Here is a 24,104-nt window from a genome sequence, read left to right as displayed (position 1 = left end):
CCTTGCTTTTTAGCTGCATTACATTTGTGTGAGACAGCAGTCATTCAAAGCCCAGCCAATTCTTTTGAACCCCCAAAACAAGTGTGTAGTTTCGTTTTCTATTGCTGGTTTACCCATTTTTGAAGTTGATGCTTCCATTTATAGAAATTTCTGAGTTTGCCAATTTTTATGAAAAATTTCACAGCATAAATTAAACATCTAGTATCTACAATTGGTTGATTGCTTAACTATGTCTCATAAAGGGGCCCTGAAACACTTTTCTAACTAATCATAGAATGCATGACCTCACTATTAAATATGTTGCCTCGTGAAACTCTTGCTGTAATGTTTTTTTCAAATACTTCAAGTATAATCGGAGTTGGACTTAGTTCTCGCTCCTGTGAGCGGCAATAATTATTGTGATCTGTTGAACCCACTTTCCTAATATCTTTTGGCTCTTAGGCTCTAATAAATAAATAAATAAATGAATGAATGAATGAATGAATGAGTGAATGAATAAATAAGTAAGTAAATAAATAAATAAATAAATAAATAAATAAAGGCCCAGCAAGCCAGTACAGTCATTGCTACCTTACTGATTCCGTGCCACTTCTGAATGACCTGTGTTCACATGAAAGGAACAACCTAAGTAGCATATCAGACAACAACAAACAAAGCAAACATGAGCTAGGTAGGGGGACGTTGCTTTTTTTTTTTTTTTTTCGTTATCACGTGTGGTTGTCTCTTTTCCTTGTCATTCATTTGTACTCTCAACTTGTTTATCTTGTGGCACTTTAAGCAGCAGTAGATTGATGATACACCTTCTGCTTTATAGATTTGTGCTCAACTCATATGGTGGCTGCAACTTTGGTGCGTTCAGCATGCAGGAGTACAGCATAGCATTCAGTTCAAGACCCAAGATTCCACGCACACCCGAGCCCAGCGTTGGTGGCACCTCAAGTAGAGTGGACTCCACACCGACCAGCTCGCAGTCCTTGCGGAGGAGCCCTGCCAGCACCTCATCCAGAGGCAACACTTCCTCAGTCCGTCCAGCACACAGCACAGAGCAAGGTCACAGTGCGTACATGAACAGTGTATGGCTACCTTGAAGCAGTAGCGTTTGCAGTGAGGACCTAGCTCTGTGAAATTTTATTGTGCTGTTCATCACTTTTCCTTTGAGAGGGAAAGTGTCATTCTGAAGCTTTAAATCTGTTTCTTCTCCACCTCTGATATACCACATACAAGATGGAAGTGATGGCTTGACTTATTGATTGCATGCATAGTCAACACTTAAGTAAAAAGTTTGTTCCAACTGCATGGATATATGAACTTCCATCAAACCCATGATAACTGCAGCAACATAGTTGAATATTGATATAACGAATACTGATATTATGAATTATTGAATATCATCAAGTAAACCTAGAATGTTTCCAGTAACACCTGTACCGAGTATACGCTTATAATGCATATCAGATAACAAGGTTCAAGTTTTCAAATGTTGGAAAAAAATGCTGACTTGCTGTCGTTTTTGTCATTTCAGAATGAACAGCATTCCTAGAAAAATATCCTGCTGACTATACATTCCAGTTGACTTCAAGAGAGAGAGAGAAAAGAAAATAACTATTTTCATCTTTATGTTAAACCATTGTATGTACTGTTCAATAAAGCTCGTGTACAGTTTATTTATCAATGCCTGACATTTGATCGACCGTAAAGTGTCTCGGTAAGCATTTCCGGAGGCCTTAATATAATTACTCGCCAGTAATGAAAATTCTTGTTTGCAATGTCCCAAGTATACTTGCATTTCCGTGAGTTTATGGCATTTTTACACGTAACTTGCAAGGGCTATCTGAGAGCTCATGTGTCATTCGGCGTTTTATTTATTTCCTGTGGCACGTTAAGCTAAACTTGTATTCTATTCAAACACAGCTAGCGTACGGCTAGCATGTACTACAACAACAGTTCCAGGAAGGCAACCAGTAAATGCGACAGCGAGTAGATAATTATGAGGTGGGTTTCTTATTTTTTAAGGCTGCACTGGATGTTTCATTGCTTGTTACGAGAACCTGCAAGTGTGGTTAGAATAACAACGTAGGCAGCCCCCTTCACTTTGGTTGACCTGTGGCTAAAAACGAAACTAAACGATGGTACGGCGATGCTGGGATGATCGCCCGTTTCAAACAGAAAAAGCAATCATACGAACGTCGAGGGTGGCTAATCGTGATAAATTAAAGCTGGCCGCATACACTTTTGGCAAGTTTAGGGCTTTTGAAGGGGTTTGACAAGGCCCACGGCTTGCTCGGCAGGTTTGTGGCCAACTTTGGCACGCGATGAGCGGCGCCTGGCCACCATGAATCTTTTTTGCGTTTTTGCATTTCCTCGCGAGGCGGCGCGGTCGCTCCAATCCCGCCCTCTGTTGCCCAACGTGGCGGTGCGCAGTGCGCAGGCGCATAACCCAATTCTGCCACGGTGATGTTCGAGCAACAGTCTTTGTGTTCCAAGAAGGTTAAAGGAACTTCGGTGTTCTTATTACCGCGGGCCGTCGGTGCGTACAGTCGCGGTGCCTTGCCAAGACCATCCGACGCCGCTGGACGGATTATATGTGCTTGTAACCATTAAAAAGAGAGATCACAATGGATTATTTGTTCCAGCCTCCTCGGTGTGCCTGCCCTCTTGGATTATGGTTGGCCGGTGGGATTGCTGGCGATCCTCGGCGGCCATCTTTGCATCTCGAAATGCAAACGGATGCCGAAATTGGATTTACTCATTTCGGGAGATATTTTGCGTTCCTTATTTTTCGCTCGGTCAGCGGCTTCGCATCGGCGCCCAAAAGTGGATTATCGTAGCGAGAGCGGCGAACCCACGATCGGAATTATCGACGAGGCCGCATCGTGGGGGTGGCTTGCGTTTAGTTTGGATTACTCGCCGGCACTTCCTCACCTCCCTGGGATTTATCGAGTTATGCCACGGTTAGCTGTGGCCTCGACCATCACCAGGGAGTATTTTCCACTTTTCTGTTGTGTTGCATTCTTCTGCCTAAGCGACTCACTGCATGAGGGTGTGGCGTGCCTTTCTTTTCTATACCGGCTATATTTCATTCTATTCTGTTTACCACATCGGTCAATTTGTTGCCCTGGGTTTGCGTTGTGCAAATTATGACCAGTTTTGTTCAGTTTCACTCGAGAGGACGCGAACGACGGCAGCTAGCCGAGGCTAAGGCCTGTGACGTGGCACGACTATTTGCGTGATCCCACGGGAGTTTCATTAATCCATAACCATTTATAGCCGCGTTTTCGCGACCCGTGTGTTAGGAAAAAGAATTTCTCGGCGTTTTCGCTTTCGCAAAGAATGCCTGGGAAAACAAGCAGCGGCCAGCGCTCCGTGCGCATTCCAAACGGGCGAAGCAAAAAAAAAAAAAAAAAACACACACTCACACACAAAAAAAGAAAAAGTACCGCGGTCTGGGCGGGGGGGAGGCAGGCGGCCATTTTGACCTCCCTCCCTGCTTCTCCCTCCTCAGTCTCCGCGAGGGGCGGACCTCGTCGCGCTCTCGCCGCTTCTCGCGCGAGCCCACGAGAGCGGTGACGTCACTCTTCGCGGCGGAGAATGCCTGCGTGTAGTGTGGGCCGCGAAGAAAACACACGGTGTATGATATATGTTTGATGGGGCCGTGTGTACGAGTCCAGCGCAATGATGTCCTGATGTGGCCAGCAATGCAAGATGGTTAGAGAGACTAGACACCTTTGGGTCGGAAATTTACCGGATAATATTCGAGAAGAAAGGATACGGGAGCACTTCAAACGGTACGTACTCGATGGGTTCGAATTTTGGCGGCCGCGCCAGCGAGCTGCGGCGGCGCCTCACCGAGGGTCGCTCGCTCGCATGGTAGCCGGCGGTGGACTGCCGTGGCCGCTCGGCCGCTGTGTTTGTGCGCGTTTTTTGTCGGCGATCGCGGCTCGTGCAGCGAACTTACCGTTGGCTCGTGCGCGATGATCGGTCTCGAGCTGATCGCCGTGACGTGAGCCAGTCTTTCCCGGTGCGTGCTGCCGCTCGAGCCACGAGGTGCACCTCCCCCGTGTGCGTACTCGCGCGTCGCGATTGTGTGCTGTGTGCCTCGCTTTGGCTCGTGCGATCGCGCTCGTAGAGTGATTTTACTTCATTTATAGCTCCTAGGGAGTTTCGTTGCCATCACGCCGGGGTTACGATTGTTTTTGTTGTGGCGTGTTTTTGTTTGTATTGTTATCGCTACCTGCCAAAAGCGCGTGGCCTCGCTCGTGCATGCTTTGATCGTAGCATTGCTGCTGTGGTGGGCTAAGTGGTCGTTTTTCGTGACTTTCCTCAACCCTTAGTGAACTTTTCTGTACAATAATGTCACATCGCGTGCTCTACACCTAGCCTTGTTTTAAAAATCTCGTTGACGAATCCGTGTTGATTTATTTCATTCGTTTGTTTATTCGCGAGTTGTGTGATTGGATTGACGGGGTTTGACGGATTGTAGTGTGTTTCGCCTATCTCATCGCCATCCGTGCTGCAGCTCTTGAGTTTATTGTTAAGCCGGATCGCACGAATCTCCTGGTTTTTCACTGCGTGGTCGCTGTACCTACCGCTAAAACGAAGCACTCTTCGTGTTCAGGGAGAAGTTTGAGCAAGTTTTCCGCTCTCTTGGTCGAAGAACGCGAGGCCAAAAAAGCCGCGAAGAAGCTGCTCACGTCCGTGCCTTGGCGGGCCCCGCACGGTGCGGCGAAGGCTAGGGTAGGGGGGGGGGGGGGATGCACCGCGTCGGAAACGCGCGGGCTGTGCGGCGCAGTTTAATATACGGTCCCCCGACGGGGCTCCCTTCTGTTCCTTGTCTTTTGTGCTTTTCTGCACCGCGCTCCCCTCGAGTTTTTTTTCTTTCTCGCCCTCTTATGTTCCCCCCCGCCGGAGGCGGCCTGCCGCTGCTGCATGGCTTGCTCGCTCAGCTCGCTTCGGGGAGAAACTTTTGCGTAGTGCTACTCGCTGCTGGTGCTCGGTCTTCCCGCGCTTTTTGGCCCACCCGCCTTCCTAGAATCCGGGCAGGATTCGAGCACTTTTCTTTCTTCACTCCTTGTTTCATTCTCTTTGTTCTCATCGGGCGGGTGGAAAGAAAAAAAAGAAACGGCGGCTTGCAGAAACGCAGAAATACCTCGGGCGAATAAGCGCAATAAAAGTAGCGCCCCTGCGTTATCTCTCCATTGTGTCCCCTGCAGCTTTTAGCACCGGCCGACAAGTTACGGAGCTCGTTCCTGAAACTGCGCACCGGCATGAGTTGCGAGAACAAGCAACGCCGCTCGCACGGCACGCGAACTCGTAACAACTAACTGGCTACGGCGCCGTTGCTGTGCGGTCGGCCAGTACGGAATGCACGTCGTAAGCAAGAGAAGGAACGCGCTTAGATATTTCGAGCTAACAGTAAATATGCATTATCAAACAACTTATAAGGCGAATCGCGTTTTGAACAATAGCGGCGCTTGCTTAGACGAGCGATTGCTGTAAGTTCGCGATCGGGCGATGCTGGGGGTCGTGTTCGTGTGGCTGCTAAACGTGCCCGTGAATTGCGATAGCGAATGCTGAGGCTCATACGTCGCATTTTGTTATGACTGCGAATGCGCGCAGGAGGCTGGTTGTCCGTGTTTGTCGACAAGTTTGTGCAGTTCGCGTCGAGTGAGTCGCTGGCGTTGGGCCACACAGCGCTGCCCGTACGCTTATGGCGTGTGGTTTGTGCAAGCGTTAGCAGACCGCGTTACAGAGCGCTTCCATATTCGTGCGCGTCACAGGCGGGAAGAGCGTTCGCGCGATATCCGTGCGTGCGTATTTGGGCCAACAGACAGGCACGAGTCGGGTAGTGCGGGTAGTTTAGGCCACGACACGGATAACGCGGTCAGGCGCGTAGAAGGGGCCGAATGCGGTCGGTCGTTCGACGTTGGCCGAGCTTTCGGAGCATGTTTCGTTCCAAAAATGTACTACGCTACAATGGTGGCTATTCTTGTAACGGTAAATGCGCGTCTTGCTTACCAGTAACAAGAATCGCGATGTCGCGAGCAATGCAACTAACCTCGCGCTTTCGTTCTTTAAGCTTGAAGGAAAAGAAAAAAAAAATCCCCTGGTTTTGTTTGCCATTTGCTCTTGCGATTTAACGAAGCTGAAACGCCTGACTGATTTAGAGGCATGAATATATTAATGTCACGCAGCTGTAAAGCGAGAATTGATTGCAGAGTATGTAACATAAGTATACATCGCTCATGAAAAGAAAAATTCTTGTAGAGGCGAACGACCAGTAAGATGAATGACTCACTCAATCGGCGTCACATAATCCCGGCTTTTTTATGTGCCTCACGATGGTGTCGGCGCAGATGTTTCTTCTCCATAAACAACGCGTAAATCTTTCTTTTCTTCGAGCCGTATCGCGCGAGCCAAGTTGGAGAGGAAGGTTCGCAGCTGTACGAAAGCTGTAACCGCCTTCGTGTTCCTCAGGAAGATGCGCTGTTAGGTTGGCTACGCACTTGGGTTTTATTGCTTCAACAAAAACGGTACGGCAGTATGCGTTACATTTCGCATTGCTGTTTCTCGTGAATTTTCGGCGTTATTTGAGCAGTGGCGCTTTGCTGGCAGTCACGGCAATCGAGTCAGCTCTCTATCCGGCATCGTCTAGCGCCTGGGTAGGTTATCGAGGCTTGCTGCAAAGTAGCTCCGTTGGCGCGTGAGATGTGAGCTTGAAGAAATCTGCGCTGGGCTTCCAGCGAGATTTCAAGTCTCGGTGAATTTTCAGAAGTTCAAGCATTCTGTCGCGTTTGTCTTTCTCTGTGGAGACCGGAGCAGACGGTATCTGTAACTGCGTCGCGCGATTCGTCTGCTTGCCTGCTTGAAAAGTCAAAACTGGGTGTTTGTATCAGGCCGAGGCATGCGTCGATCTCTCGCTGCAGTAGCTGCTGCAATTTTGAGGCCGTCGGTGCCGCCAGTTCGGCATTTTATCTTGCGGACCGGATCCCCGCGTAGCTGCAACCGGGGTGTGCGCGTTGGCAAGCAACCGCGGCGAGTTGAGCCTGTTGAGCGAGGTGGCGTGCGGCTGTGTTACGTCGTCGTGCTCGCTAGTGGCGGCGGAAAAGAAGGTCGATCCCTATCGTGCGTCTGCTGCGTGGCCCGTTCGTTAACCGGGTTCGTGCGGCGTAATTGCATTGTGCGCGGAGGGATCCGTGCGGGACCCATACGTGCAGCAGCGTCGGCTCACGAGCACTACGGCTAGTGAGGGCGTTCGCTCGGCTGGGCTGGATAGCGCCTACGCGTCGTCGCATCCAGCGTAGTCTCGTTCGCTTTGTTTTTCGGATCGCGACGTCGAGCGGGAACAGGCGGATCGAACCCGTTCGTGATTTACGTCGTCGTTTTTCGGTGCTCCTCTCATCGAGCCACCTGCTCATTGTCTTCTCCTTTTCCATATTTATTTGCTCGTTTTTTTATTAAAGACCGTTTTCGCCGCCGATGCGTCAATTGCGAAAGCCGTCCGCTGGAGGTGCTCGCGTTTTTTGTTTTGTTTTTTCCCTGGCCATTGTAGGGCCGGTAGGGCATCGCGCAGCTGCGTAGAGTGCGCTCTCCGCTGCCGACGCTTTCTCGTCGAAACTCGAGATTGCGGAAACGGAATCGGGTCGGACATGCATACGAGCTCTCGTCATTCCTTCTATTGTTCGGTGGCGTCGATATAACGTGCGTGCCATTCCACAATAGCGCGCAGTATGGCCGAGTGCTTCGCTGTTAAAAATAAATCTGTCTGCTGGTGGTGGAGACAGATGCTGGTGTCTGTTGGCGGCAGCGAGCACGGCGCAGAAACTACTCGTGAATTCGAGAAAGTGAAGAAAAAAAAGATCAAAACTTGGGTGCCCTTTATCGTTGTTGTTGCTTTTGCGGGCTGTCGTTTTGAGATGCGACGACGCCAGCTGGGCTACGATGTCCGGCGTCGTAGCTCGCCCCGTTTCTCTTGGCTCGCATGACGTCCACATTCGACTTGATTGACGCTGACCCCGTAAACCATGACTAAAATTCTGATGTCGCGATGCGTCTCGTCTGTCAAATGATTCCCGATGTGAACTGCTACGAAAAGTGTAGCCCCGCTTGCATTTTACTTATCGTAACTTTTGCCGACGATGAGGAGCGCTTGCTATATTTTCGCATTTAAAAGTGGCTGTTATTAGAGGAACGTAGTGACGATTTTTTTTCTTGCGCCTATTTGTCACTTTTCTTTTTATTCGTTTCCCGTTTTGTTATTTATTGCTAGCGATGTTGAGTAAGTTGAATAAATGGATCCACGTCGTGTCTGTTAGGTTAGGTTAATCTCTGCTAGCTAAACTCAGTTCTTCGATTTCATCTTCGTCTTTTTCTTATGACGAATGTGGTCGTGTGGACGCGGAAAACACGACTATGTTCCGTCAATGATTCAAATGAGTACGCATTGACGATTGACGTCAACAAGAAGGGCGCTGACCTTTGCGTCGTGTCTTTTTTCTTACGGAAGAGTTTCTATAGTAGCCATCCTTTGTGAGCACTGGGGTTCTGCTGATTGTGGTAGAAAACAATATCTACAGACGCAAAGTTGAATCCTCCGACCTTTCGCGGTTAACAGCGCGAGACTCGCGACTTCTCTCGTCTCGGCGGTTGGTGTTCAGTCGTGTCCGCAGCGTGTCTCGATCTTTCAAATGTCGCACTTCCCGTGTTGTCTTGCGTTGCTGTGGTGCGTTTCGCTAACTCAAATGCGCTGTACCTCGGTTAGCCTCGATGAATATCTCACAGCGAAGCTGTTAAGCCTTCTTCCGTGCGGCGGCGTGCTCGATATCAATCAGAGCCTGCGTTGCAGTCCCGAATTCTTGCTTTAAAGTGTGACTATTGATTGCTATGAAATAAAAGTTAGCTTGCGTACACCTCACACGACTAGATAACACCTTCACTCCGCATTTTCTTTTTTCTTTTCTTTTTTTGACATTTCGTAACTTTTTTTTTCTTTTTTTTTTAATCATCACGCCGTTTTACCGACATTGGAGGTCAGCTGGGAGTATGTACCGCTGCGGTGGTTAAGAGCAACCAGCAAGTCTGCGTGGGAGCTCCGGAGCACCGGTGATAAATAATCGCGAATAGCCAGCAAACTCTAGTACTTCCAAGGGCGTGATAGCTTGATTGTATCTCTTCGCTGTCTTTGCCGTATCATTATCAGATGCTCAGATTGCTATACATCGGCGAAGTTATCTTTAGGTGCCTGGAGGTGGAAGGGGGGATGCCGGCTTAATAATTAATTACGCGGTTTAACTTGCCGAGGCTGCTCGGCGGGCGGTGATTGATGTCTTAGTAGTGGGCTTCGGGTTAATTTTGACCCCGAGGCGGTTTCCTTATCGCGCAACCTAAGTGCGGTACACGAGCGTACACCCGCGACCTCGTGTTCATCAGCAGAACTGGCTTAGCCACCGCGGGTGAGGTGAATCGCCTGCTTTTTAAGACCAAGTGCTTCCCAATGTCCGAGTTGCGTATATAGTTCGTTTTCGGTGCTTTCTTTGCCAGATTGGCGCTGGATTAGAGGATGGGGGAAGGATTCTTACTGAGACAGGGCTGCAGCGCTGGGCCTCCGTATTTCTTAATCTGACCCAGACAAACTCTGCTTTAAAACTGTTCTCGACGTTCACTTATTTATAGTTTTTTTTTTTTTTTTCGCCTTGGGTTGTGGTTGAGGTTTTGAGATTTTCTCGCCCGGAGAAGTTGGTTGCCGCGCTGAACCTTAGAACTTTGCTGTTTATTGGCGCCCCTTTAAGTTGGTGGCCTTGCGCGCACACTGCGGTGTGGAGGACAGTAGGACGGGTCCGATAGTCCGTGCCTCAGGGGTAAAGAGTACCAGTACGTGGAACCTTGCGTTGCGTCATCACCGGCCGTGGCTCTGCTGACGGTCGCCGAGTTCCTTCATCGGCAGCTCAAGGTTACCGCATATCTGTCGGCGCTGCGACTAACGTTGGTCGGTTGGGTCGCGACGGCACAAGGCATTCCTGCTGCGTGCTTTTAGACATAGCGTGCGTTCGTAGGCGGGAATTTTGCTAGCGCATTGAGTGACGCGTGTAGAGAAAAGCGAGCCCCGCTTTTTCGGTTAACCCAAAGCTTTCATGTCGCCATCGGTCGGGTCCGAATCACTCCTTCCGGATCACGTGATCGACAGCGAGCGGTCAAGGAACGAGAAGGCTCTCAGTGTGTAGCCAATAGGAGTTGTGTTCATCCGTATGGTATTAGCGCGAAACTCTGTAATGTTTGGATGAACACGATATAAAGTCGTGTCGGGTCGCCCTGTCGGACCGAAATCTGGTCGGCGGCCGCACGTAAACGCTAGCGGGTCGGGCCGACCGTGCGAAGAGGCGAGCCTGTGTCAATCCCATTGCGGGGGTTGGATTGACTCGCGAAACCCTCTTGGCAAAATGCATGTAAACTCGCTCGGATCGGACTGGGCCATCGCGGTATCTAATTCGACCCGCTCACGTTTAGTTCGTGTAAACGAAGTCAGTGGTATCTTGCCCATCGTCTTCAATTGTGCTGTCGGACTGGGGATGCTCGTATCGTGCAATAGGACATCACTGCCCTCGTGTACCAACGCCTTTGTCAGTGTACACTAGGACATCATTTCCTGGTGTACACTGAAAAGTGTGTTCACACTGCGGCATTCTCTTTTCCGTGGTCTCGTTCTGTCGTCTTCTATGTCTACACTGTATGTAGGCAGTACATCATCACTGTTTCCCGTCCATGGAAACGATAGGCGGAAATGGAAATATCGGTTTGGCTATCGGTACCTCATTATTGCGCAGTTAGAGATTTTTTTCTTCTTTTGTTGATCCGCTAACAAGCGTAAATAGAACCCGTGTCGGTGGTCCTTGCGAATATCCTAGTTTCCGGACAGCCGGTTACAGCTCAACAAACTTGTATAGGAGGGGCTGATTAGCTCGAGCCGATGATGTGTACGATCTGGCGACAAAGCGCTGTGGTTTCCTCTCACGGCTAGCCATCGGTCAGCCCTTCGTTTTGTACGTCGCTGCGAAGTTAACGACGGCACGGAAACTTGACAAACGTTTTTTTATAGTTTCTCATTACGTTTGTTTTTTTCCTTCTTCTTTCCTGCTGCCGCTTACAGCACAGTAAGCACCGGAACCGCTTGCTTATGCCGCATACTTCGCTGGTTAACCTTCAAGTTGGAATCGAACGTGAAGTCAGCCACCTGTGACGTTGCGCGCTGTGCATCTTGGCATGTTTTGTTGTCCGCTGAAAGAAATTGCGATACTACCCCTACCACCGGCTGCACATCCTCTCCCGGCTATGTATGGCTTGTCGTTCCCGAACGTTTCCCGTTATCGTAAACCTCGCAAAAAAGGCCGCCTCTCTCTCGGTCTCTTCAGTCAGGCGCTTCGCTTCCGTGGCCTTGGTATATAGCGTGGCCCGCCCAGCATAACTACATGACAGACGCGGCCGGCACAACAACGCGCTCTCGTACGTTGCACCTGCGCCTACGTTCCCTCCCTCCCACTCTGCTGCGCAGGTAAAACAGCGAATAGAAAGGAAATGAAAAGAGCAACGATACAACCGACGTACCAGTCGGCTCGCGTCTCTGCTGCGGATTTTAATTAAGGCGTGTACGGCGGCGTCGTGGTCCGGATGCCGATCTTCCTCGCCCTGAAATTAAGTTGTTTCTCTCTCTCTCTCGCTCCTCGCCCTGTATGATGACCGATGGGAAAGGGGGGGGTGCATAATGGTCGTGCTCTCGGTTATTTTCATTCCCGACGTCCTGCTTCGCATGCGCGAAATAAATGACGCGCGCTGCGGAGCACGGCGTGCGGCAAGGCCGAACTACCACCGTATTTTCTCGATTTCAAGATAACCTTCCCTGGTGTCAGATACGACAGAGGCAGAACTAAAGCCAACAGGCAATGAAGCCAAGGAAAGCACGGAGGACATGAACTGTGGTTTAAATTGAAATGTGAAAATGAGGTGGTTATGTCCGAGTGAATACGCTATGTAGGCGTATTCACTCGGCCGTGTCTTCATGGGATTGAATGCTCGACGTTTTCTAGGCATACGTAAGGCGTCCTCCTATTTCTCTCGCGCACGTACGGTAGTGCTTTTCTTTTCCGGCTGCTCTCTCTCTCTCTCTCTCTCTCTCTATATATATATATATATATATATATATATATATATATAAATATAACAAACAGGAATAACAAAGAATAACAAACTTGCGTCGCGGCTCCCAATCCGCCGTCTTCGCGCAGTGCAATTTTGGCCGAACAGCTGAAGTAGGCGCTGAAAGGGAATGCAGAAGTATTTAAGTTGCATTAGTAGATTGCACTTCGGACAACAGTTAAGATACCGGTATAGTCACGCCGTGATTCGAAGCTTGGTAAAAAAAGGAAGAACGCAAAAAAAAAAGAAAGAAAAAGCGCTTCGGCAGCTGACACCTCGAAATCTGCGCTCCAGTTTTCCATGGCGTCATAAATTTTGCCAGCGTCCGCTTGCTGATGAAGCGTTTACCGAAAATAAAGGGACCACACATGGGGAGCCGAAAGTAAGCAAAGACTGATCAAACCTGGCAATCCTTGCGGACCCAGATGCGCGAAAATTCGGCAAGATCACTGACGGCGTAGTGACGTCATCGGCTGTGCGATTATTGCGTGAAACTAAAGAAAGTAAGCGCAGTTTTGCTTTCATTTACTGGGCTGGTAATAAATTCCTTTCTCTCTCTCTCTCTCTCTCTTTTTTTCTTTTTGCCATGCAAAGGTTGATGCGGCTTTGCAAGATTAATCTGTCATCTAGGCTGATTTATTTTTTCTCTGTAATACCGCTTTGAACATCCTGCGTGTATGGTTGATGACGTAGTGATAGTACCGTTGTCATTCGTGTGTACCATCTTAAACAAGCTGCGTTGATCGAGTTTAGCCCATCCGAGGCGTTCGGCGAGCAGTTTACAGTGTAGTCCTGGTCATTTTGTAATCGGAGAATTGATCTAGCTCTTCGGTTCCGTCGCAGCCTTCCTTCTAGCTTCTAGGTCGCGTCGACTTGCAACGTTGGGTTACTTCATGACTCTATCGCAGCCTGCGCTTTCCCGTGTATTTGTTCCAAGGCCACGGTTCACCGCAACTTTCATCCGTGCTATTTTATGTGTTCTTATTTTGTATGGCTCGCTATCCTTTGCAAGAGATGATCCTGTCGCAGCGGCTGGCAAGTCCAGATTAGCGTTCACGCACCTCGACTCCTCGGGAGAGACTCGTCCGGCTACGAATGTGTTATGCGACGCCTTCGTTGGAAGCGCGCTGAGGTTTCGCTTAAGCCGGGCGTAAATAATTACGGTGCGATTGCATAATCAGCTTACTCATACGGTGATGTGGAATGCTTTCTTCGGGTTTATACGAAGTGTACGTACTTTCGCAATTTCAGAGCTCGTACTCGGTATTCACGCCATGTTTCCCCGCTCTATGCCGAAGGCGACAACGCGGTTGCCGTTTAGCGTTCTTGATACCTTCGTGTGCTAAGAAGTGTGTGAGCTTGCAGCCCAACGTCATCCTTACGAAATTTTGGCAAGTTCCACAAATACAGGACTTAAAGTTAGCCGACGATGTCGACCCTACGCGCAAGGAGAGCAGGTTCTGTGCACGCGTAGTGCTGACTTTACAGTTTCATAGCTACGCAAGCTTCTTACATTTCAGAAACACTGTTTTAAGGCTGTTTAGTCTGGCGTTCTAGCTCCACTGGTTACGTTATAGCTCTCGAATCAACGATACCCTATATACTTCGCTGCTCACGCGTAATTTATGCACATGACAACTCTCGGTGGTGGGGTAGACCGGTAACGCTGGCCGCATAATTTCATCTCAACTCAATGTTATAACTCCTAGCTCACCCGCTTATATAGTTGGCGACAGATAGCGTATAGTGCGTATATCACGTTGGCTACGCTGCACCTTATCGGTGGCGATGAATGAATTATCCGCCCTTCCTCGCAACGTTTGTCGCAAATCAGGATAGCATATAAATGTGCGCTTCTGTGGATACCGACCAGGCGCTATCAAGTGGGTCACTCGGGCGGATCTAATAGAGGCTCAATTGCTCGGTAGACGCGGTTGTTTCGATACGGCGGCCGCCGCAGGTCTTGCGGCAAACACACTGTAGGCTGCGCTGTCGCGCCGTCGTATTTTATTGCGCACTAAACCACGTCGAGGTCTCGGCGCTCGGGGTTTTTCCAAAACACTCGCGCTGCTGCAACGCTGTCTGCCAATGTCGAACAGGCTTCAGCGGAGTAATCCGGCGATCCTGTGTTACCACTACTCGTGCCAACGGCCACATCCAACACGTTTCTACCACTCGGAACGGTGCTCTTATTAGAGCTTGTTAGTTTTTCTGTTAGACCAGTTAACGTAGCGCATTCCGTCGTGGTGGACAAGGGCAAAGTGCCTACCAGCCTGGTCGTGGAGGAATGTACTGGACGCTCTTCGCGCTAAATCACCGCATTTTTCCGTTTCGAAGCTGGTGACCATATTTACACTTGTTATAGCATTTGCTGTCGTTGCATCAAATGCGCATCGAAGCCCTTTGCCCGGTGTAACTCGGCCTCCGAAATGAACTGTCTTGAGTCGGCGCCAGTATGTCCAGTTCCTTCTTCAGTTGTCCTTGGCCTCCGAGCGCGCCCACCAATCTCGGAGGCCGTGCCTTTAAGGCTTGTACTGTTCAGTCGGAAAATCGAACTTTTTCAGACCCGTTGCGCGTGTCTCCTAACCACTTTATACCCGCTCGCACGCGGCGGGTGGCCTGTTAGCACGCGTGCGTCGGCGTTTTCGGTGCCTGCGTCGGGTTGCCCGGCAGGCTTGCGTTGCTACCGGCGCCTCCTTTTTCTCTCTCGTGCTCGACTTCCGGGGTTCTTGCGTCAGCGCGCGAGCAAACGACGCCGTGGGACAGACGCGGTGAGAGAGTTGCTTGCGCTAGGCTCATCTTCGCTACATCCACGTCGCCGCCGCGGTCCCGGCACCCTCGAAGCCGGCGCTTCTCGTCGGCAAACTGCGTCGTGCCGCCGCCTTGCGGGCTTTGCTTCGCGGCCAGCCTTTGTACCCTAGTCCATGCGTCGTCTCACCCCAAATCCGTGCAGCAGTGATGCTGCGCAAGAGCTACAGATTGCGTCGGCGAACCAGGAAAAAAAGAACCGGATGCGTTTCTGGGTGAAAGAAGGAAAGTTTCGCCAGTAGTACGTGGGCTACTTATCCTGCGATCCTTCAGACGAAGTATGTGGGCGGGCTGATCCGCGATGCTGCGAATCCATCCGCGCTATGAATTTGCATCGCGGATCCTTCTAGGATAGATTCAGCCGGGGTGCTATTCTGGACACATTCGAATTGCACCAAATTTTCGAACTCGCCATCTTCCTTCTGATTGGTTCTCAGGACGGCTACGCCCTCTCTGACAGGCTCATAGCTCAGGCCTGGCGAAATTCGAAAGTGTCCAGAGTAGCACCGCCGCTGTAACGCATGCGGGAGTAGGACATTTTGCGGCGGGCAACGGAATGGAAACCGTTGTTCGTGGTTCTCGTACCCGGTTCGCTCTGTAACTCAACACGTAGCTTTCACTTCACTGCACGGAGTTTTAGGTTGAGTCGTCGTATGGAGAGAGAAGGCATCGCTTGCCTTAGCTTGGTTCCGTGCCAAGAGGGCGAAAGGAACCCGTGTTGCGGGCGGCTCAAACGCGCGAGCCGCCGCCTTCGAGATCGGAAAACGTTCTTTGTCGCCACCCCGTCGCGCTATCGCGGCTTCCGCGTTGAGTCACCGGTTCTTGTCTGCGCTGCGCGCGTGTGGGTGTGCTCGCGTTCTACCGCGAGCCAGGCATGCTGGCAGGCAAGCAACCCTTGCGGTTCGCGCTGTTTCCGGGGGCGTAGACATATATGCACCGCCGCGTGCGGCTGGGATCTCGCGATCGTTCATTCTTTCGTTCCATTTCTTTCTCTTCTTGTCCGTTGGTTTTCTTTCATGTCTCTATTCGTACTTTGTACCTATGTGCTCGCTGCCTCCAGTTTCCGCGTTACGTGAGTGTGTGTAGCCTATTTATTACTACCCACTCGCGCAGATCTCGGCTCTGCTTTTTGCGCCGACAAGGCCGCCGGCAGCCTCTGAGGTCTGTATGCGAAGCCTTCGCCACGTTCGGTATTAACGTTATGGAGGCGTTTCTCTTAACCAGAGAAGCAAACGAAGTGACGGCGCGCCTATATCGTTTCGAATCGTGTTCCGTAATCGTCGCGCAGACCTTGTATATCCTCCGAAATGCCGCTGTCTTGGAAAACGCGGTGCCGATAAATATTCGCTCCCACCGACTTTCCCATTTCCCATTCAGCGTTTCCCTTCTGAGACACGACGATTGCTTTTTGAGAAGGTGGCGCAAGTACACGCTAGGTAAACATGCCTCAACGTTAGTGATTGTCATGGTCCTCGAACGTGTTTCAGACCTTCTGAGAGTCGTTGCAGTGGCACACTTGTACGTTATGCTGAAGTGAAATTCTTACTTTTCGTCGAACCATGATTGATTTATGGTTAGTGCCTCTATGACAAGGTGAGACGGAACTATACATGCGTCCGAATCGGCTTGCGCGTTTTCTGAGTCCCCTTGACTGCCTGCCTAACGGTGCACGTAGAGGCATCAACGCGTTCGCAGCTGATATAGGGGGCCGTCTGTACCCTATGCTAGTTATTCGTTCGCGAAGGGTGAAAGCCCCGGCGACGGGCCTCGGTTACTGCCGTCCATGGACGTGCGGCGCCAGCAGACGCCGCCCCTTCCACTTGTCGTTCCCGGACGTCGCCATCAGCGGAGCGGATGTCTTGTTCGTTTCACTTGCACATGTCGGTCGGCACCCCTGATGCCGTGTCCGTGAGAAGGAACCGTATTTGCTTCTGTGATAGAGCCCAGCGGCGCCTTCATGAAGCGAATGCCCTCTCTGGATCTGTAGCAAGTGACGTCTGGTTCTTGGCTTGTCCAGACATGCCTCTCCCGCTGAATTTTTTTTTTTTTTTTTCCGCGTCGGAGCACCGTTGCCCCGCCAACGAATAGGCGCATGGGGTGAACTTAACTAAACTGAAGGAGCAATAGAGAGAGAGAGAGAGAGGGGGGGGGGGGGGCACGTATACATGCTGTCGCGTTTTTGCGGATGGGAAGAGGTTGGATCAACGCATGCGTCACTGTCGCCGCCAGACCCGCCCTGCATACACGCCACCAGGAGCTGTCCACAATGCGGGTCACAAAGCGCGCTATTCAGAGAAAAGGATCGCTGTTGGGCTCGGGCAGATCGCGGGCTCCTGGTGTTCGCCATATTCTTTTATTTTTTTTCCTTTACGCCATCTTCCAGTCGTCTGGCTCGCTTTTCTCGTCTTTCCGCGATAAAAAAAAAAAAAGGGGGGGGGGGGGGGGCGTGCGACGGGTAAAAGGGCGAAGAGAGCCTTCAGGCGGCGAGAGGGCGTAGTGCGCAGTGGGGTTGATGAAAGTGTTTGTGCGCTTGCACTGCGCCCATGTGGTCTTCTCTTCGTACCCTCTACGGCCGAATTTCTTGCGAGTTTTTGGCGTCCGTTGATTCGTCCGTCTGTTTCGCCCGCATAGCCGAGCTAGCTAGGTTAGCTGGCAGCGATGGCGTGTCCCTTCGAGACGGAGCACAACGCCCCGTCGCTCCTTGGTGCTGCTGCTGCGGCGAGGGCGTAGGGAGAAGCACAGATGCACAGAGAGGAGGCTGCGTTCCTCGGGTCTCCGTCGGCCGGGGTGTGGTGGTTCGCCACTGCCGTTGTTGCGAGGTTTGTTGTGCAGGCGCTGAACGCGAGCGACAGCGCGGTGCGGTCTCTTCGGCTGGTGGTGGGAACGGAGACGAGCAGTCTCTCCTCCTTGTCTGGGTCACATCTGTGCCTTTTCCCACACGCAGTAAATGCCGCGGAGCTTTTCGGTGGAGCCTCGCTGGCGTGGCTCGGCAATGTTTGGACCTTGTTTATCACGCCTCTTTTGATGGTGGTGATGACGGAAACTTTCCCTAGGAATGCTTAGTCGAGAGCGTTTTCTTGACTGATCATGCGGGCTGTCATCGCATGCAGATCCGCGCAGTTAAGTATTCGTAAATAGAGAAACACACGGCGCTCAGGTGATGCACGGAGAACAAATGTTATCTGTCTTCGTGTTTTCTGAAAGCATTAAGCTCTGAACGTGTTTGTCAACCATCTTTGGAACTGAGCAGCGCTAATGCAGGCGTCCTGTGTCACTCTTTAGTCTGTAAAGATTCTTAGTTATGGTTAATTGAGATAGTTAGTCATCGCAGCGTTGATGGGGTGTCTTCAGTGAATTTTTTTTCTCCGCCTTTACCACCAGGCGCATAGCTCCAACCAACGTCGCATGTGGTCTTGGCTATTGTGGAATAGGTTAGCGGACGTGAAAAGGTGGCACGGCCAACTTTTGGCGTACGATTTTTAAAGGTCATTTCATTTGCCGTTTCGCTGTCTACTTGCGATAGAACTTCATTGAAGAAAAAAAAAAATAACGTACTGATTGTCCAGACCGTACTTACAGCTGGCTGTAAGAAAACATTTGGACCGTTCGCAGCGGCCGAGGTTGGCGTATCATATTCGTAGCGCCTGTTCGTTTGAAGGCCACGAATTCGTCAAGACGCTAACTTGTGGGGGGTTGTTCGCAATTGTTTGCCGTGCCGTGTCAATGTCGAGTTTTGTCGAGGCTTTCGTTTTGTTGTGTAGCACACATACACGTCCGCGTGACCTGAACCTATTCAAGGGAAAAAAAAAAAAAAAACCGTCCCAGATGTGAAGTCTTGGCGATCAGTGATGAGTCACAGCGCAAGTGGCTTGGACAGCAGATGAAGGTCGGATAATACGGCAACCTCTCTGTTCGCGGCCTTACATCTGCTGCCTTCGTCGCTTGGCTGGTGATACACTCGCACGAAACGTTCTTTCCTAGAACATTTTGTGGACATCGTTCTTGTATTTTGCTCTTCTCTGTTTTGCTCGTGTGCAGCAGCGTCGTAAGGTGGGCTATGAAAACGAGCAAACGCTCTGTGGTCCGTGTTCTGAACGTTATTTTGTCGTGTGCTACTGCGCTACAATGCCAAATAGATATCAAAGCGACTGGTCACCAAGTTGCAGTACTCTTCGTTTTCAGGCTACTTTCTGTCGTTGATGTTGATTCCTTTTCACCATGGTCCCTGCCCTTCCTTGCTCTGCCTTTATATTTTTCTTCCTCAATCTTAGGGTGATATAGTAGCGTCGCAATCTCACCCCCAGCGATAGGTTCCTCGGAATAACGGAAGATTATCTCGAAGACCATGCTTTTGTGCACCGCAAGGGCAAGGCAGTGACCACAGGAGCCGATACGTCATGGTCGCCATCTTTTCGACATCACTTATACTGGACACTGTCCAATTCCACCGTGTTGGCGTTTTGAGCCAATAAGAGAGGCCGTAGCAGGCCTGTGAGCCAATCAGAACTTACAAGATGGCGAATTCGACATTCACACTGTCTCGCTTGCTCGGTTCCCCATGGCTTATCGAACCACATGCCCTTAGTTCACCCCATCGTGCTTGGCGTAGGTCTGCACGCTCGCTTATGTGTATACTCGTACTCTTTTCATAGGCGTGAGTGACGAAACTTGTGTGAACTTGAGTGTTGAAGAGGGTATCTTGGCGACAGAGCTTGTGTTTCATCAGCTGTTTCGCAGCCTGGCAGACGAAACACGGAAGTTTCCTTCCCGCGACTGTACCCGTGCGACCCGTTCTTGTAATTCGCTCAAACAACGCAGATGGCCTAGTTAGTTAACCAGGAAGAACAGACGCACCCCTCGCGGCGCACAGTGCTTGGGAGGAACGTTATGTGCTCCGTCCTGTATGCTATTAGTTGTCTCCATAATGGTAGACTAGTTATCTCGTAATGTAGAGACATGACTACGCATTATACGGTTCGTCTGGACGATAGCACAGCAACGCCTGTGCTGTCTTGTCCTTCGTCCTTCGACGCGCTTGTGTATGACATGCGTAGTTATCGTCGACCGAAACAATCCGACCGACATTCGCTCCGGTCTGCGACGGCTAGGAGGCGCTATGACTCGGCCATTTTCCTGGCACAGGCGGTGCTCAACCTGGCGGAGCATTGCGGGAGGGAGCCCCAAGGCCTCGGCAGTTGCTCTACCGCCGTTGTAGGGGCTACGTGTGTGTCTCTATGCGCGCTCGGGCATCTGTGCGACGAGGACTCGGCTGCCATCTTTGCCCGGCCTCACCCACTTTCTGGCAGATCGCTCATAGCACTTGCCCCCCCCCCCCCCCCCCCCCTTCCCCCCAGTGGAGAGGACAGAAAGAATAAGAAGGTCGGCCAGTGTGTATCACGCCGCTTTCTTCTCGACGGCCTTCTATTCTTGCGATGCCCCCCCGGCTCTCTCCTTTCTTCATGCCCCCCCTTCTGCATCCCAGGGAGACGGGGCCGGGGCGGAAACCGGAAGGAACAAGTGTTTCTTCGCAGGGACCGCCGCCATTGCGGGGCAGGAGGCGAAAGAGCTCGCATCCCGGCCCCGCTCGCCCGCTTGTCCTCGGCGTTTTAGCGGGTGCTAGCGTTCTTTTCGGCGCCGTAATTTACGACCCGCCCAGCCACCGGTGCTGGTCGTCTCGCTCGTCGACGACGACGAAGCCAGCGACCACCGGCGTTGGTTTTTCCTCGGCCATTTGCAGATAGCGACGTGAAAGAGCGCGAAATACTGCGTGCGACGGGGCGTTGTCGTCGGTAGGTAGGGTCGTCTTCGTCGCCGAGTTCTCTCTCCTCGTGGCGCCGCCGTTGTTTATAGCCGCTCCACTTTTCCTTCTCGCACGCCTTGGCGAATTGAGAGCAACGCCCCTTATCCGCCGTGTTCTGTGTTATATGGCTTGTGTGTCTGTGCGTGCGTGCACTTGGAGCGGGATGAAGAGTCGCGGTGTCTTCGTCCCCCTCACTTCACTACTTCGTTGTTTCTGGTTCTGTCGGGTCTCCTTGCTTGCTTTGTCGTAATGTGTAATAGCTGGTCGTTGCGGAAAGTTCGTTTCCTTGCATCGTGAAAGGTTCGCCCCGGTTTCCTAGGCCGAGCCTCATCGGCACGAGGGCACAATGAAAAACGCCGGAAATTCGTTCCCGCGTGCCTGGCGCCGTTACGTTTAGGGGATGGCACGTGCACGGGCCACAAGACGTTGTTTCATTTTTTTTTCTTCCTTCCCGAGAAGGCAATGCTGTCCTTGTGCTTAGTCTAGTGATCCTTAGTTAACCTCCTCCTCCGATTTATTTTCTTTCTTCTGCTTTTGCGAGTAATGTTTCACACGGCAGTTCAACGATGATTTCGCGTCCTGTCCATCCGGCTGCGCCAAGTAGCGTTTCTAAGCGTAAGTCAATTGGCACGTAGCTTGAGCGTTCCCCTTCGCGTGTTTCCTGGACCAGAGCGACTCTGTTTAACTTCTTCTGTCTGGACTTTACGTGCCAAAACCAGTTCTGATTATGAGGCACGCCGTATAGTGGAGGGCTCCGGATTAATTTTGAACACCTGGGGTTCTTTAACCTGCACTACAACCCAAGCACACGAGCGTTTTTGCATTTCGCCTCCATCGTAATGCGGCCGCCGCGGGTTTAACTTAATCATCGCGGATTAATGAGGCATTGACAGCTTTCGTAAACAGTTTCTGTTCGAGAAGCCAAGCCAACCTTTCACTTCATCTATGTACTCGTAGACAACTCTATGTGGTGGCAAAGCGCGCACAATAACGCTTAAGAGTGTAGTCCCACGTTCTCATCCGCGTGAGTGTAAGTTCGGGAGAAAAAAAAAAAAAAGCCTATGAACATCTTATTTACTGCGGTGCATGTAATTAAAACGAGACATAAAATACGTCACTCAGTATTAAATCTGGCGTCATTCCCGCTTTTCTTTTCCGTCTTCGCTTACGTGCGAAAACGTCGCACGTGGAAGCTACCCTGATTCACTATCTGTTCCAAGAAAGTGAAAGCGGTGTCGGACTCTGCCGGACTACTTGAGGCAGCTCCACGTGTGCGGAAGCTGCACCCCTACGCCATCCCCTTAACGTTCTGCCACAGAAAGTTGTCCTCGAGTATAGTTTTCTATGGATAGCCTGGATGAAGTGTTATGTGTCGAGCGCGGTATATCTACTGCGGTCGGTGTCCACGTATCTGATAACGTCCATCGTCACATTCGGGCTAAAGCAGTAGGCTCTATTCATAGTTGTAAAACCAACTTTTTCTGTGAGACAATGTGCCAAACTAATGGTGGCGGTATCTATTTTTGCAAACAGCGTGTACAAGCACAGTTTTCTTATCTTATCACAATGAAAATGTACACGTGATGCTCGCGATGGAAGTATATGTACAAAAGTCAAGCCCCAGCGTGTTGTACAGCCAGGATTTCGTCTTCGTTTAAACCATGACCGATGCCGCCATCAGTTGGGGCAAATGTGCAGTGCAGAGAAGCGCACTTGCGAATTCAGAAAAAATACTATTTGGGTTGCTTTTTTGCAACCGGGGCACGCGACAGGTATCCGAAAGCGTCACCGGGTGGCGCATAACTTGGAGCTGTGAATGAGCGAGGTGTGTGCAGTGAAGAGTGGCATTATTGCATTCTAATCGCGACTACTTTCAGCGTTTTCGGGCGTGTTTTGCAGGGGGTTATTTCCCTACTATTGGTCGCCTGGAGTTCCTCACTCGTCGTACTAGTTGCGAAGCTATCGCGAGAACTGAGGCGACGCGGAGCCTATCCGTGAATGATGAGATGAAAGCCTGCCTATTCTTTCGTCGACCGCAAAGTGGAATAGGATTATAGCGGCTCGTTTTGTGCTCATTTTATTTTGCTTTTTTTTTTTGAAGAGTGCTTTAAAGGGCAAAGATCGTGACCATTGTTGCCATGCCTTTTTTTACGACATCCTCCGCAGTTTTTTTTTTTTTTTTTTTTTTTTGCTCGTTACTTTGTTCGTTTCAACAGATACGTCAGTAGCGTCCCAGTGGGCACCCCGGGAAAGCGCAATTTTTCTGTCGTGGCATTTCTTCCATCTTATCTCTCTCCCTCTCTCTCTTGGATGGTTCCGCAATCGAGGAATTCTCGCGCGCGCTTTTTCTCCAATCTTCGTGCTGAGTTGCAACATTTTGCAGCATGTGGTTTGTAGAGAGTTTAGGAACTGGCGCGGTTAAAAGCAGCGCGTTTGTCGTCCTCGCGAAGTTCTTTAGAAACACCTGCTGCTTTCACGGACGAAAGAAACGACGCTTGACGCAGCCGTAGGGACACGCCTCCATCCTGCTTCTCCGGGCTGTGCACACACGTCACACACACGTAGGAGTGAGGAGGAGGCCTTGTCACGTGACCCAAGCTACCGAACCTGCCCGTGTCACAACCGCGGAGGTTGGGTAACCAGCGCTACGTTTGCGTGTTCTTTCTCTTGTGCTACAAGTTTTTTTTTTTTTTTTTTTTCTATCTTTTTGCTCGCGTCTCTCGTGCTTGCCAGCTGCGCCTGTATCTTCGCAGAGCGTGTAGTTAGTTATATGCGCAGCCACGTGCATCTGGCAGGCAGCTGTCTCCTTATTCTCAGCTGACTCCCTCGTGTCATAACTGTCACCGAGAAGGCCCTGGATAGCCGCGCGTCGCCGCCATCCTTCGTGCGCACATTTAAGCGTCCCCGTTTGATATGCGAACGAGACGCTGGGGTAACGACGATTATCTCTGGCCTCTTCGGCTCGCTGGGCGCCATTCCTGTCGTTCGACGGTACGCTGTTTGTGCCGCTGTCCGCCGCCGCTGCGTTAAAACCGGATTTCTTTTTAATTCTCGGCGTTTTAATGATCGCAGGGGACATTGTAAAGAAGCCGCTAGCGGCGATAACCGTCTGGTAATACTAAAGAAACCTAGTTACGCGGGCGCGGAAACCAAGCTTAAACCGAACCTTAGTTACGTAAGGCTTGCCGCAGCTGTGTGGCGAGTTGCAGGGAAGGCCTGAACCGCATTTATTTTCGTAGCCGCGCCGACAGCGTAAACGTGCTGCTAGGTGTTTCTCGTAATCGACTGACAAATGTGGAATGTTCTGAGATTC

The 24,104-nt window shown here is 50.8% G+C and overlaps 2 protein-coding genes across 5 annotated transcripts in view; both read left to right on the top strand.

Moving 5' to 3' along the window:
- LOC119446641 (lisH domain-containing protein ARMC9) overlaps window positions 1-1,664 on the top strand; it is a 32,261-nt gene extending 30,597 nt beyond the window's left edge. For 3 of the 4 annotated variants that reach the window (XM_037711132.2, XM_049664306.1, XM_037711131.2), the window contains 2 exons: window positions 860-1,056; window positions 1,523-1,664. In XM_037711132.2, coding sequence (XP_037567060.1) covers window positions 860-1,056; window positions 1,523-1,527 — 202 coding nt within the window. In that variant the 3' untranslated portion in view covers window positions 1,528-1,664. The remainder of the gene's footprint in view (window positions 1-859; window positions 1,057-1,522) is intronic. The other variant, XM_049664305.1, reaches the window with a different exon arrangement.
- Window positions 1,665-2,426: 762 nt separating this feature from the next.
- LOC119446637 (msx2-interacting protein) overlaps window positions 2,427-24,104 on the top strand; it is a 216,908-nt gene continuing 195,230 nt past the window's right edge. Inside the window, 1 exon segment of the mRNA XM_037711127.2 lies at window positions 2,427-3,785. Within this exon segment, the coding sequence (XP_037567055.2) occupies window positions 3,703-3,785 (83 nt within the window). The 5' untranslated portion in view covers window positions 2,427-3,702.

The sequence above is a fragment of the Dermacentor silvarum genome, chromosome 3 (assembly GCF_013339745.2).
Source record: "Dermacentor silvarum isolate Dsil-2018 chromosome 3, BIME_Dsil_1.4, whole genome shotgun sequence".
Taxonomy (NCBI): domain Eukaryota; kingdom Metazoa; phylum Arthropoda; class Arachnida; order Ixodida; family Ixodidae; genus Dermacentor; species Dermacentor silvarum.
This window is presented reverse-complemented; position numbering and strand designations above follow the sequence as displayed.